The sequence below is a fragment of the Carassius auratus genome, chromosome 24 (assembly GCF_003368295.1).
Source record: "Carassius auratus strain Wakin chromosome 24, ASM336829v1, whole genome shotgun sequence".
Taxonomy (NCBI): Eukaryota; Metazoa; Chordata; class Actinopteri; order Cypriniformes; family Cyprinidae; genus Carassius; species Carassius auratus.
The window spans coordinates 22,747,153-22,762,553 of record NC_039266.1 but is presented as its reverse complement, the minus strand read 5'-3'; the positions used below and the strand labels follow the sequence as shown (position 1 = coordinate 22,762,553).

The 15,401-nt window shown below is 38.7% G+C and overlaps 1 protein-coding gene and 1 pseudogene across 3 annotated transcripts in view; one reads left to right on the top strand and one right to left on the bottom strand.

Moving 5' to 3' along the window:
• LOC113042671 (receptor-type tyrosine-protein phosphatase mu-like) overlaps positions 1-15,401 on the bottom strand; it is a 673,064-nt pseudogene that overhangs the window by 412,239 nt on the left and 245,424 nt on the right.
• The window catches only part of LOC113042662 (band 4.1-like protein 3), a 35,967-nt gene continuing 26,456 nt past the window's right edge, over positions 5,891-15,401 (top strand). For all 3 annotated transcript variants that reach the window (XM_026201663.1, XM_026201661.1, XM_026201662.1), the window contains exons 1-8: positions 5,891-5,976; positions 11,162-11,301; positions 11,411-11,557; positions 12,497-12,601; positions 12,676-12,718; positions 12,807-12,882; positions 13,156-13,374; positions 13,471-13,558. In XM_026201663.1, the coding sequence (XP_026057448.1) occupies positions 11,173-11,301; positions 11,411-11,557; positions 12,497-12,601; positions 12,676-12,718; positions 12,807-12,882; positions 13,156-13,374; positions 13,471-13,558 (807 nt within the window). In that variant the 5' untranslated portion in view covers positions 5,891-5,976; positions 11,162-11,172. The remainder of the gene's footprint in view (positions 5,977-11,161; positions 11,302-11,410; positions 11,558-12,496; positions 12,602-12,675; positions 12,719-12,806; positions 12,883-13,155; positions 13,375-13,470; positions 13,559-15,401) is intronic.

Below are 15,401 nucleotides of genomic sequence, written 5' to 3'. Positions count from 1 at the left end.
CAGTGGCTCACATTCACCTCACATTACTACATTATATACACATCGCATTTAGGAAATGAAGCCTTATTTAGGACCATTAAGGTTTGAAAAAAAAAATAGTAAATACATAATGACTTTAATAAAGGAAATCCTAGTACACTATCCTAAAAATATTCAAAATGATCTTTGACTATAACTTTTGTCCTTTTGAAATGAAAATAAGTGCAACGAATACTATCTTGAGGTATAGAGTTTTAATAATATGTTTAATTCAGTGTTTTTTGTGTGTGTGTGTGTCATTGATATACTATTATAGTTTTTCTAATATTTTGAATTAGATTTTTTTACACAAGCGTTCTGTTTTCACTGCAATTTAAAAGTTTTTTTTTTTTTTTTTTTTGATGCATGTATGGTTTTATATATATTTTATTTTATAATTTTTGTTTATTTAGATTTAGTTATTTTAGTATTTTAAGTTACTAACTTTTAAAACTTTTTTTGGTGTGGTTTTTAGTTTTTAGCTGTAATAATACTGTTTTAATTGTCATCAAAATACTGTCATAATTCATGATCCTGAAAAACAGGCTTCCCTTTCTTCTTTAATTATATTAATATTTAACGTTTGCATTTAATAATATATATTAGTGTTTAATAATTGATTTTAAATACACCCTGGCCAAAAATCTTTTGACATATTTCTTGCGGTTATGTACTTTGAGAAGCAGACAGGCAGATCTCTTCCCGTAATCAAAGGTCAATATGATTCATTTCTTAATCATGCATATTAATGAGGCTCTCTGAGCATAACTGAATCCTGACAGACACTGAGATCTGATGATATTTCATCTGTCTTGTGTAATATTCATATGATTCTGATCTCTGGAGTATTTCAGAATGAAAAGTCATATGAAGAATTCATAAAGTCATAATCATCCTTAAACTCGCTGTCACAGACATGAGAGTATATGCAGCACATTATGTTAAACTGAAAGTGTCCACTAGAGAGCGCCATCGCTCCACTTCTGTCTGATCAATATTGCTGAAGAATATGATTTCATGCTTCATGAATCAGATCAGCATCAGGTCTGTGTTAATGCCTTTGTGTCTATATGTAAGTCATATACACGGAGGACCATTTCCAACACAGAATTAAAAATAATAAAAAAAGGTGATTGTGATTTGATTTGATTTTTTTATCTTACAATTCAGCATTATTCAGGGATATGAACTCCCAGTCCAGAACTGAGTTTACATCTTGAAGTTATTATCTCATATATCTCACAGTAATGAGCTTATACCTTGCAATGATGAGTTATTATGACCAAACTGATCTGACTGAGAGAAGATTAGAGTGTCTCCATTTATTACACACACTGACAAGAATGGGTGTTTTCACTCAGAAATTACTACTACATTTCTCAAAATAAAAGACTGAATTGGTGTTTTATTTACTTGGAATCATATTTCCAGTGTTATCATCAGTGATGTACTGTAGTTTCTTCATCAGCTTAATGTTGTCTGATCTCTTAATCACAGTAGAGCAGATGTTAGCATCAGTCTGACTGACAGCAGAGTGAGCCAATCGGGACGCGCTGAGGAGATGCGCATTAGCATAAGTGGGTGTGGTCACGTTTGCGTTCGGAGCTCCAGAGCTGCTGCTGAACATCTTCATCACGGGTCTGGTCTTCATCCTCATCCTCATCCTCATCTGCTCTGGATTACTGCATCAGGACGCGCTCAACGAGTCAAAGTGCAGAGAGCAGAGGTGAGAGAGAGAGAGAGAGAGAGAGAGAGAGGGGCTCAGGTTCACAGCAGTGTGTTTGGTGTTGTTTGTGTTTCTGATCGTTCGCGCTCGTTCACTTCATTCAGACAGTTCTCTTGTGAACGCGCGCTGCTGTAAAGCTCATTAATAACGCGTTAGTGCGTGAGTTATGTGTGTTTTATTCTCTACTGTATCAGACATTCTCTCTGTTCTGCAGACTGTGTGTGTGTGTGTGTGTTAATGTTATATATATCTGAAACTGAATGCATGAGAATATTGAATGACAGATTCCTTCCAGACAGGAATGTTGTGCGCGCTCCCGGCGCCACAGATGGCCTCCAGAACGCGCACAGCATTCCAGGCTGGAGCTCTCACACACACATACACACTCTGTCTCTCTCTCTCTCTCTCTCTCTCACACACACACACACACACACACTCACACACAGTTTAAATCATATTTCTGTATTTCTCTGGCCTCTGAATCCCTTCTGATCCGTCTGACCGTGATGATGATGATGATGATGATGATGATGATGATGATGGACTCCTGGATGGACCTCAATCTGGTGAGTTTATGGATTTATTCTACATAAAGTCATGCACTGATTGTGTTTGCATTCAAATATAGAGATGAATTCTACAGAAATCTCAGTCTGTAAATCCCCGGATTAACCATGTAGGTTATCAGAACGTTGTGGGAACATTGTTTTGAAGTGTTTCTGAGACCTTGCGATTGAAATGCTTACAAAATCTATTTGAGCTTACAAAAGCATTTCTTAAACTAATTTTATTTCACTCCAAATATAACATTATTTGAATGTTTATGAGTGATGTCCAGTTTTCTTATTGTGATTAGAACCTTTGAGTTAACTCACACACACATTAAAAGTTTCTCACCCAGAATATAACAGTAGTTGAATGTTTGTTTAGAAATAAAGTCTACGAACATTTCTTGTTCTGATTATACACATTATTTAAATGTAACAAAAACATTTCTTAGATCATTACACTAACGTTTCCACCCATGTAACACTTTTTGAATGTTTCTTTTTAATATTCTAAGAATGTTACAATGTGTTTTAGTTTTCTTGCCATCATTATAATGTTATACACATGTTACACAAATGTTTCTTAAAGCGCTAAACTAACCTTTTCAGGCAAAATACGTTACAAAAACGTTTGCTAGAACGTTCCACTGTGTTTTCAGAGAATGCTGATCTCAGAACACTTTCTTTCAACATTACATCAAATATTACTAAAGTTATAAGAATGTTGCATAAAGATTACTTGGAGAATGTTCTGTCTTAACCTTTAGATAACGTTGAACATACGTTAGAGGAGGTTTCCTGTTAGCTGGGCCAGGCGTTCAGAAGAAATGTGGAGTAAACATCTGTGTGTCCTGATCTGAACCTGTTAATCTGCTGATCTGCTCTGGATTAAAGTCCACGAGCGCTTGAGAGATTACCGCACAATCCCCCGTCCCCCTCTCTCTCTCTCTCTCTCTCTCTCTCTCTCTCTCCATCCGTCCGTCCGTCCGTCCGTCTGTCTGTCGTCTCATGACTTCGTGTTTCTCTGGTCTTCCACTCCGGTGCCAGGAACACAAGCTCTGCACAGAGCCAGATGATCAGTATTGATCTCCTGTTATAACTCAGACCATCCAGAGCTCCATTATGCTGATGAATGGAAGCTTCTGGATGCCTTTATTTCATAAATTATACATGAATCTGAGTTTCGTCCAGCAGGAGTGACTGTGATTTCAGTGCTCATGAGTTTGTGTCTGTTCCTGATTCAGCACATAATATAATATAAGAACGTGATTGAAGTCAGACTGAAATAACGAGCACTCATCATTGAGGTGCACTCATCATAAGTTTATCTATTACTGTTCCTACATAATTTGTAACAACAACAAAACAACTGTGGTAAAATATTTATTTAAGAGTCTTAGACCCTAAATATAGTTTGTAATGATTAGGATTTATTTACAGTTAAGAGGTTAAAGGTTTAGTCTTTATTTTTTATTTTTTATGTTCTGTTCACAAAAAACAATTTAAATATTTTAGTATTTTCAGTGTAAGTAATAATAGGTAAAAATTTGAAATGTTAAATTAGCACCTCAAGAGTGAAAGTGTTTCAACATTATTATATATATATAATATTAGTTTTTAGTTTGTTGCAGTTTTTATTTATTTTTTTAATGTTTTTTTCCTATTTAAATTTCTGTTTTAATTTGAGCAATTGTAATACTTCAACTCAGAATCAATTAGAAATGTTGCCTTGGCACCTGAAAAAACAAACAAAATTAAAAACTTTTTTGTTAAATATATTTTAATGTTCTTTTAGATTTTTTCTTAGTTTTTTATCTTTGGTATAATTTGAACAAGTTTGTTGTGTTTTAGCTCTTTGTGTTAATTTATATTTTATTCATTTTTATTTACTTTTAAATTTGACCAATTTTACTACTTAAACTATACAAAACAAGAATGTTGCCTTGGTGACAAAATATTTTGGTTTTAATATATTAAAGTTTTGTAAGACCTGCACGTGTCTGACTGCTCTCATGGTCTCGCTGGTGTTTAGCGGTTCGGTTGTGAGTGTTCAATTACAGTCAGAGCCGTGAAGTGTGTGTGTGTGTGTGTGTGTGTGTGTGTGTGTGTGTCATCACACATCACACTCAGTGAGGAGGCTCTCATTAATAACACACTGAACATGAAGAGAAGCTCTTTAAATAACATAAATAATCTTACGAGCAGCAAGATTGATACCTGTCACAAAAAGACTAATGAGTCATCAAATCAGTGATGCACCCACACACACACACACACACACACACACATGCACACGCACACACACTCTCTCTCACACACACACACACACACACACACACACACATACACACTCTCTCTCTCTCTCTCTCTCTCTCACACACACACACACACACACACACTCTCTCTCCCCTTCTCTCTCTCACACACACACACACTCTCTCTCTCTCTCTCTCTCTCTCACACACACACACACACTCTCTCTCTCTCTCTCTCACACACACACACACACTCTCTCTCTCTCTCTCTCTCTCTCTCTCTCTCTCTCTCTCTCCAGACAGACGAGTGTTAACACACTTGAGTTGAGGTCAGCTGTCAGTCACTCATCACTCTGCTTGGCTCCGGTTCAGAGCTTCAGCTTCATTAATACATATTTATACACTAATTATCTTCAGAAAACCAGAGCGTGATTGTGGTGTGTGAGAGGAAACTCATTTGCTGCTCGGCTGCTCTCTGGAGCGTCTCAAACTCAAGAGCTTCTGAAACAGCTAACACACACAGACAGAAGGAAGACAAAAGAGCCGGCTGCGTTTAACTGAAGAGAAAATCTATTTAATGAGCATCTTCTCCAGAACCACTGCATTAAAGACTTCACAATACTGGAGAGTGCTGTGACGGTCAGTGTTTAAAGTGTTTATAGTTTTGTGGAAACCGTGATGCTTTTTATTTTTCAGGATTCACAGATGAACAGAAAGTTCAAAAGAACAGCATTTATAGAAATATTTTATAAGATTAGAAATGTTTTTGATATATGAATGCGTCCCGGATTAATAAAAGTGTTAATTTCTTTCAAAAGAAATATCTGAGCTTCTGGTCGTTAAGTGTTGGCTGATATAACGAGCGGTTAGTGAGAGAGAGCCCAGTGTACTACAGAAGAGTGTGAGCGAGAGACACAGACTGACAGACTGACAGAGAGAGAGAGAGAGATTCATACCCTCCACTAATGCACATTGAGAAACGAGTCAGATCTCCACAGAGACACACTTCCTCATCCGCGGCTCTAACTATCAGCACATTACAAACACATTTCATCCCTAATCTGAAACACTGACCTGACTTCAAAGAGTTAAACAAGACAACACTACTTCAATATTTATAAGGTGAAAAACAAGATTGTATTTCCATGTGTTATATTATTTCAGTGCTCTAATTTTCTTCTGCTCTGTTTGATGGTGAAGTGTGTATCATGTGTATCATCATCATCATCATCAAAAGTAGAAAAAATCTGTGTGTGTGTGTGTGTGTGTGTGTGTGTGTGATAATCTCAGCGAGCTATAGATATTAGTGATGAGTCAGCGTGTTAGTTTAACCCCGTGTGTGCTGCACTGCTCTGATCACAGACACACACACACACACACACACACACACACACACCGACCGGTGCTAGAGACCAGAGCAGAGCACACGGTGAGTTTCTCTCTCTCTCTCTCTCTCTCACACACACACACACACACACACCTTATTCAGGCTTTAGTGCATCTGCATATATGTAGTATTTGTGCGCGTGTGTGTGTGTGTGTGAAGCGCAGTACAGGAGTGTGTGTGCAGTCAGTCTGTCTCCGTGCACCGGGAGCAGCAGCAGCATCAGAGCCGGTAATCAGTTGTTATTCAGCTTCAGTTTGTGTGTTCGGAAGCAATGACAGGAAAGTGCGCGCGTGTGTGTGTGTGTGTGTGTGTCAGCAACAGCTGCTATGGAAGCAGAACAGTTGTAGTTGCATGTAATTTTATTGACAGTCATCCTGACACACACGGGCGCGCGCAGTGTCGCGTTCACGAACCCATCAGAACTGTCACACTGTCTTTATGGTTGTATGTTTTATTAATGCGGCAGTGTGTGATTCGTGGCGCTTCTGAAGTTCGTCGGTAACGGTGCCGGTTCCGTTTTTGTGCTTCTGCAATGCGGTGGGTGTGGCCTGCGCGTGCACGCGGACTGCCTGCGTGACGTCACTGGCCGTGTTGAGGCGAGAGGAGAAATAACAGAAATTGTCAGAATTGGCATGAGAAAGCTGTTCATTCATTTTGTGATATACTAGATCCACAAGGGAATATTTATTCTGACTGTGATTTCATGTTTAAATACAATTCCCAGTTTTTTTCTTACAATTGTTAAAGCTAAATGGTCTTGTTCTCTTGTTCTATCGTTTGAAGTCAGTATAAAAAGAGAGTTTTCTGGTTGATGGCTGGGTTGGAGGGGTGGGGTTCTTTAAAAGATAAGATTAACTGGAAAGAGCATTGCTCTTACCTTATAAATGTTGTGTCCCCAACAAAGTAGAATAAATACATTTAAAGATTTTGCATAATATATGAGATTACATCCAAATTTGGTAATGCTCATTTGTATTGTGATTTCTTTAATTTCAGGATTGAGTCTATTGATCATCCTTTTTTCAAATGCACCCTTGTTAAAAATTTGGTCTGGTGTGTCAAAATTATTTTCTTCAAAATCCAATGTATACATTGATTTAACTATGTGTGATATATTTTGTCTTTTTTTTCTCTCATTGTCAGCATAACATAGAGTATTTATGAAATGTATTTCTTTAATTGGGAAAATATTATATTCATAAATGTAAACATTTCCAAAATGACATTATTTTCTTTGTGACTTTAACTACCTCTAAAAAAAACATATTTTATTTGTCTTCCTAAATTCATAATGTCATCCAGTGTTGTCTTTAATTGTTGGAGTTAATTGTTCATACTTGCAATAAAAAAAGAAATCAATAGAATATATCTTTCTATATATAAACTTGCATATTTTGGCAAGAGGAGTTCTGATAAATATTCATGTTTGATGTTCATGAATACTTTATTGATATGCAGGGTGTGAAAATGGCATGAAAGCAGCTCCACTGTAAACACAACAGATTACTGCAGTACATTTGACAAGAAACTCATACTACTCCAGTTTTTCTGCTCAAGTTCAATGTTTTTTGTACTAGTGTAAATTTCTTTCTGCACCAGTTTTAATGAGACGTCTCCTCTGGTTATTAATAGTGATGCAAGGCAGTGCAGGTCTTGAGGACACTGTATAGTCTCTGTTGTCCAGCTGATATTGTGTTGAAATGCTTCAGGAACATCTCACGTATGCAGAAATGCTGCTTATGGAGCTCTATGAGCACGTGTGTGACGTGAATCCTGACGCTGCAGAAATGAAGGTCATGTGATTAACATTAGCACTCTGAGATCTGCAGTATGACTTTATGAATCTCTTGACCTTTAGCTGTTCTCCTCTCCATAAACATGGAAGCATAAATCTGCTTTGATTTGTTTAGCTGATGATCAGTTGGATGTGGGTCAGAGGTTTGATGTGTTTCAGCACCATGGACAGCAGCAGCTTCACTGTGACTCACTGATCCTGATTCTGATCCTGATCCTGATCCTGATCCTGATTCTGATTCTGATTCTGATCCTCATTCTGATTCTGATTCTGATCCTGATCCTGATTCTGATTCTGATCCTCATTCTGATTCTGATTCTGATCCTGATTCTGATTCTGATCCTGATTCTTATCCTGATTCTGATCCTGGTTCTGATTCTGATTCTGATCCTGGTCCTGATTCTGATCCTCATTCTGATTCTGATTCTGATCCTGATCCTGATCCTGATTCTGATTCTGATTCTGATTCTGATTCTGATCCTGGTCCTGATTCTGATTCTGATTCTGATTCTGATTCTGATCCTGGTCCTGATCCTGATCCTGATTCTGATCCTGATCCTGGTTCTGATCCTGATCCTGATCCTGATCCTGATCCTGATCCTGATCCTGATCCTGATCTTGATCCTGATCCTGATCTTGATCCTGATCCTGCTTCTGATTCTGATTCTGATTCTGATTCTGGTTCTGATCCTGATCCTGATCCTGATCCTGATCCTGATCCTGATCCTGCTTCTGATCCTGATCCTGATCCTGATTCTGATCTTGATTCTGATCCTGATCCTGATCCTGATTCTGATCCTGATTCGCTCGAACCGTTCATCATCACAGTCATGCACTGACACTGTTCGAGTGTTTATCTGGCCTTTATCTAGCAGCATCTCGTGAGATCAGACTGAAGCACCGCTTCTATTTCTGACTTTAATTCGCTCAGGGATTGAAAGCTGGCCTAGATTATATGATTGTTCTTGCTGCGCTCGTTCACTCTGTTATTGTTCATTTCTTAATGCTTTGTACTGAGAAACATCTGTGGGAGCAAAAAGCCATTATATGGTATATTATGGTGAATTATGTCACATACTGCACCTCAAAATAATCAATTACATTTGTCATAAGGAAAATTGATCCTGTTTTCATTACTTTTATTACAACTACATTACTTTGATTGCAAAAAAGGACAAATCTTATACTCATTACTGTAATGCATCTAGACATTTTATGTACTTTAGATTATTACATTGTTATTCTCAGTGATCATTCACATTATTATTATGGAAGTCCATTTCCACCACAGAATAACAAATAAGAAAGGTCATTTTGACTTTTTATTTCACAGTTTTACTTTTTGCAAGATATAAACTCCACAAGAGTCAAAATTAGTTGCAATTACCTTTTTTCTTTTTTTCATTCCATGACAGAAAAAACAACATTGTGAGAAAGTCAGGTTTGTGAGCTAAATGTTACAACTACCTTTCATTTATTTATGTATTTATTTATTTGTTTATTATTACATGGCTGAAACGGACGGGGCTTCAATATATAATGCTCTCATTACTGTAATACAATGATAAAAAAAAAATGCATTAATTAAAATCAGTGCAACAAATAATGCTATAATCTATAAATATTGAACTTAATAACATTTACATACTCCATAACAGTAATAAGAATTGTGCTAAACCTATATAAAAACATAGAGACAATGAAAAATTGACATTTTTCTTTTGAGAATTTAAGTGGAATATTTCATATTAATGTGTTGGACTGGTTTCAACAGATTCTTGTGTTTTGATTAGTTACAAGATTGTGTCCAAAAGCCATTCATTTTCTTTGTTTTAATATCAGAACAGTAATAAGCCAAGTGTTTTGGTGTCAGCTGTGTCAGTGTCACTCACTGATTGTTAGCTGTGGGCGGAGCCACTGGGCTCATGAATAATGCAGCGGGGGGGTTGATTTCTTGTGTGTGATTGGCTCTTTGTATTCTGCTTCTTTAGCTCTGGATCAGAGAGGAATGAGAGTTCAGTGTGTGTGTGTGTGTGTGTGTGTGTGTGTGTGTGTGTGTGTGTGTGTGTGTGTGTGATCATAAGTGGATGTTTGTCGCTCTCAGCTGTGTACTGATGTGCAGGAAGCTCTTAATGTCACACGGCTGTATCAGAGCAGCTGATTGGCTGAGAGCCGTCGGCGTGTCCTCTGCAGAGAAACAAAGACACAGAGCTGAACGTCTCAAGGACTCACAGACCAGACCTAAACCAGATCCTCAGACCAGAAACCACACAAAACTACAGTGTTCTGCTACAGTCATCAGGATGTGTCATATGTACCATGGGTTACTATGTTTTGTAGTAATACTACACAGATATACAACATATTGTGTTTTTAATGCATTTCTGTGCAGGTTTCACTGTGTAATGTTGTAATAGGTTAGGGTGTGTGTGAGTGTGTGTGTGTGTGTGTGTGTGTGTGTGAGAGAAGGAGAGAGAGGTTAAGGGGGAGAGCAGGCAGTGTATAAAACCACAAACCACTATGAGGCAAGTGAGGTAGGACTCAAAATGTTTCTAAACTTTAAAACATGGTTTTTAATTATATTTTTAAGGGGGGACAGTCCTCAAATGGGGGGGGGAGCTGACATGATTTACTTACACAGTCACACACACACACACACACAAACACACACACACACACACACACACACACACTACTCACACACACATACAAACACACACACACACACTTACACAGTCACACACACACACACACACACACACACAAACAAACACACACACACACACACACACACACACACACTAGAGTCCCTCAGCAGCAGACTCTATATTTGTCCTCCTCTACAGAAATGAAAGAGGCATTCTAATAAAGGACAGGAAACGCAGTGGCTGGCTTCCTGTTAGCTCTGTTTGATGTGATGAAGAGCTTTCATCTTCCTCATCTGATGGGATTCTTTCACTCTCTCTCGTTTGATCTCTCTCTGGATCTGGATCAAGACCCGTTCATATGATGCAGATGTGTTTGTTGAGCAGTTTCTTGTGTATTTTTAGCAAAGTGACTAGCAATGAAAACTAGCCTTCAGGCTAATCTGGGTGCATTTTCATTTATGAATGTTGATTAATGTACACTGTCCCTTTTTGTGAAATAAATAAATAAAAGCTCAACTTCTTCTCCATCTCTCATGTCATTCAAAACATGTGCAGAAGCAGAGTCCTGCATCTGATCTGATCAGGATTCTGTTTGTTTTACTCTCACGTTCATATTTACACAAAGTATAGTTCATAGTTTGACCTCAAGGTCAAAGGTCAGCTGGAGAAGGAATGGTTCAGCTGAAGCTGTCGTTTGTTTGTTTGTTGTGATTATGTCATTCTTTGCCTATAAGCCATTAGTGCTGCAGGTTTTCACGTGTGTTTGTTTCTGCTCTGATCACAGTTTGATTTGAAATGACGACAGAACCAGAGAGCCAATCAGAGCAGCAGGGGGCCAGTGCGGCTCCGCCCCATTCAGCCCCGCCCCTCGATAACCAGCTCCCTCCAGCCGCCGCCCACAGCACACCTGTGAGGAAAGAGCAGGTACAGAGAGAGATTTACAGACAGTTGTATCTCAGTCAAATATTGTCCTCCTAACAAAGAGATTATCAGTGATTGTGTGTGTGTGTGTGTGTGTGTGTGTGTGTGTCAGGGCGCTGGAGCTGAGGACGACGGCACGTCACACTGGTCCTCCTCCAGTAAACTGACCCGATCTCCAGTCAAAATCAGCCGGAAACCCAGGAACATGCAGGTGAAGGTGGCTCTTCTGGACGGCTCTGACTACACCTGTGTGGTGGAGGTGAGTCTGCTCCATCTTACAGCACCTGCACCAGACACACCTTCTCCTGAACCTGAGCGAGTCTCTCTGATATTGACTCTCTGTTGCATCACATGGAGGGTTTTTCACTTTCTGTCTGAAAAGAAATGCCTTTCTTAATTTCTCTTTAAGGCGAGTCAGTACAGCCAAAACATACTTTCATGTATTTCAGACTAGTGGAAAGAAAACATCCAAAACACACATTTAAGTGTTTATTTTATTGTTTATCCATTCGCATCTGTAAATTATTATTTTTCTTTTATATACAGCAAGCTTTACAGTTTTATTCCTCTCTATATTCTGAATATGTTTTAATGTTTTTTCATATTCACACTGATTTATAAACATTTAACTCCTAAAAACATGGTGAAATTGTGTTTATTTTTTTGTTTGTTTTTTGTCTGTTGACAGTATTTTCCGATTTATGAGTGATAAAAAGAGAAATCCAGAAAAAATCCCCTCTGGAAAAACCTTCAGCAAAACCAGATTCTGAAAATGATCTTGACTTTATCCCATCTTCAGATTTCTGTGCTGGAAATATATGTCCATTAGTGCATATTTAATTAGAGAATCCAGACGACTGCCAACAGATTTAGAAACAGAAAAAGGCTGGAGTCTTCATGAAACCCGTCTGTGTTTCTCAGGCTTGTGTGTTGATGGGTGTTTATTCTGCAGTCAGAGTGCATCATGGGAATGGTCTCGAGAGCGTCTGTCATTAGAGAGATGAGAGCACACAGATGGAGTTTAATCTTAGCTTCTACCAGAAAACAGCAGCAGCTCCAGTTACACCAGATTTGAAGAGAACAAACGGCTCATCAGTTCTTCCATCTTTAACAGCTTCAGAACAAATAAACCTGAATGTTCATCTCATCTCAGATTGTGTACAGCTGTTTATGATGTTGAGTTTGTGTCTTTCTGCAGAAGCGTGATAAAGGTCAGGTTCTGTTCGACAAAGTCTGCGAGCATCTCAATCTTCTGGAGAAAGATTACTTTGGTGTCACATTCCGTGATGTGGAGAATCAGAAGGTACAGTTCGGTTCATTTAGATCCAGTGAACACTGATTCAGTGAGTCGTGACTCATCTGAACGCTTCGTTTCAGAACTGGCTGGATCCTGCCAAAGACATGAAGAAGCAGATCAGAGGTGAGACGCTCTGGGAATAAACATCTGTCCGATCCGCGTGTTCTCCGTCCGAGCGACTGACTGTGTTTGGGATTGTTTTGTGTTTCAGGCGTCGCCTGGAATTTCTCCTTCAGCGTGAAGTTTTATCCTCCTGAGCCGGCGCTGCTTTCTGAAGACATCACCAGGTCAGACTCCATCCCTCGCACACAAACATCTCCATCCAGGACACATCTGAATGCTTTTATTAAAAAAAGAAAAATGTGAAAAATATATCGGGAAAATATATAGCTAATATAAATATATTTGCATTTTTAATATATTTTAGTCTTTTAAAATTCAAATGTGTTTATTTATTTGTATAATTCTTTAAACTATACTTTTAAGTGAGAATAAAAATGTTCTTCTGGTTAATTGAACTGAAGTGTGTGTGTGTGTGTGTGTGTGTGTGTGTGTTTCAGATATTACCTGTGTTTACAGCTGCGGGATGATATCGTCTCGGGTCGTTTGCCGTGTTCGTTCGCCACACACACGGTTCTGGGATCGTATACGGTTCAGTCGGAGCTGGGCGATTATGACCCAGACGAGTACAGCTCCGACTACGTCAGCGAGTTTCGTTTCGCGCCTCATCAGACCAAAGAGATGGAGGAGAAAATCATGGACCTGCACAAGAACTACAAGTGAAGCTCCTCCTGTGGTTTCACTCTGATTCAGTGGTCAGCTTTAGGAAGTTTCATGTGAATGATTTCCTGATGCGGTGTGTGTTTGTTTCTCAGAGGAATGACGCCGGCTGAAGCTGAAATGCATTTTCTGGAGAATGTGAAGAAACTGTCTATGTATGGAGTCGACCTTCATCATGCAAAGGTACACTTGAAACACACACACACACACACACATACACACTGCATGAGCGTTTCATTATGTGTCGTAATGGAGCTCAGTTCATGGCATGATGATCATGATTGAGTCTAATCACAGAAACACGTGTGTTCGGACACAGCCGTCTGCACACGGTGAGGCTTAAAGGAACAGTTCACCCACAAATGAACATTTGCTGAAAATGTGTTCACCCTCAGTTCATCTGAGATCAGGAGGAGTTTGTTTCTTCATCAGGTTTGTAGAAATGTAGCATGAATGGGTGCCGTCAGAATGAGAGTCTGATAAAAACATCCCAATAATCCACAGCACTCCAGTCCATCAGTGAACATCTGGAGAAGACAAAACCTGAAACACATCCAGCATTAAGATGATTTTAACTCAAACACATAGAGTCTATAATCCAGAATAACACTTCCTCCAGTGAAAAAGTGTTCTGGTCTGAATCAGGAGAGAAATCTGCACAGATCCAGCAGCGTTTAAACAGATCTAAACTAATCTGTGAGAGACAACAGCAGATGCACTTCTTCACTGGAGGAAGTGTGATTATGATTATAGACTCTATGTGTTTGACTCTCATTCTGACGGCACCCATTCACTGCAGAGCATCCACTGATGAGACACTGATGCAGTGCTGCATTTCTCTAAACCTGATGAAGACACACACTCATGAACTGAGCACATTTTCAGCTGATTTCAATTTTTTGTTGAACTATTCCTTTAATATCTCTGATATATAAGTCTTTTCTATTCTTTAAGTGACTGAGTAATAATGTCTTGCATGTAAATGTGTGTCTGTATTCTCACACACACAGACCTGACGCCTTTCAAACCCTCTCACTGACCAGTGACACATTAATAATCAGTGTTCAGTGTTATTCGTTGTCATTGTTTCTGGTCGATCTGTCAGATGTTCAGCTCACTGTCAGAATGAATCTGATTCTGCTTCGGGCCGGTCGTACTGGGCCTCAGTCGAGATCGAGACAAACACACACATGACAGAGCGTTTGGATGGGTTTTTATAGCAAAGATGTGACCAAATAGTCAATATAGTTGGGAAGGAAGTCTAGGAATTCAAGAATCATTTCTGAATATTGGCAGAATGTGTCGCATCAGTCACTTTTTTTAAATCTTCAGTAGTTAATAATCAATATATTTTGGTAACACTTTACAATAAGCTCTCATTAGTTCATGCATTAACTAATATTATCTATCAATGTGCAGTAGATTTGTTACAGTATGTTTGTTTACATTAGCTGATTCATATTAGCCGAGGTTAAGTAAATAATAATATACTTAACTTGAACTAAGATTAATGAATGCTTTAGAAGATTCATCTTAAAGTTGCATCTTATGTTGATCTTATAATATGTCTGTTGTTATACTATTGCTGGTTTAACTGGATTCTGTGAATGTGGCCGCAGTCGTGAAGCTCTTCTGCCAATATTCACACACAGATGATGTTTCATATCATCTATCATCTCATGTAGTGGTTAATCAGAATAACAGCAGACACAGCTGAAGCATGAACGTGTGCGTGACGTTCGGTTAGATCAGCCGCTCTTCTCTTCTTCCCCTCTTACTGATGATCTAGTTGATAGGACGATTCTTTCACTGCTTTTCTCCAGCTAAAGCAGAGGTAAGATGCATTTGTGTATATATGTATATATGTGTGTTTGTGTGTTTTCTATGTGTGTCTTTGTGCATGACCATGAACTGAAGTCATTGTCTGAGCAAAGACTGTTTGTTGAGAGAACCTCCTTCTGTTTCATGCTCATACATCTCAGTAGAAGCTCGAACCCGTTCACCATGAGCTCCTGTGGATCCAGCC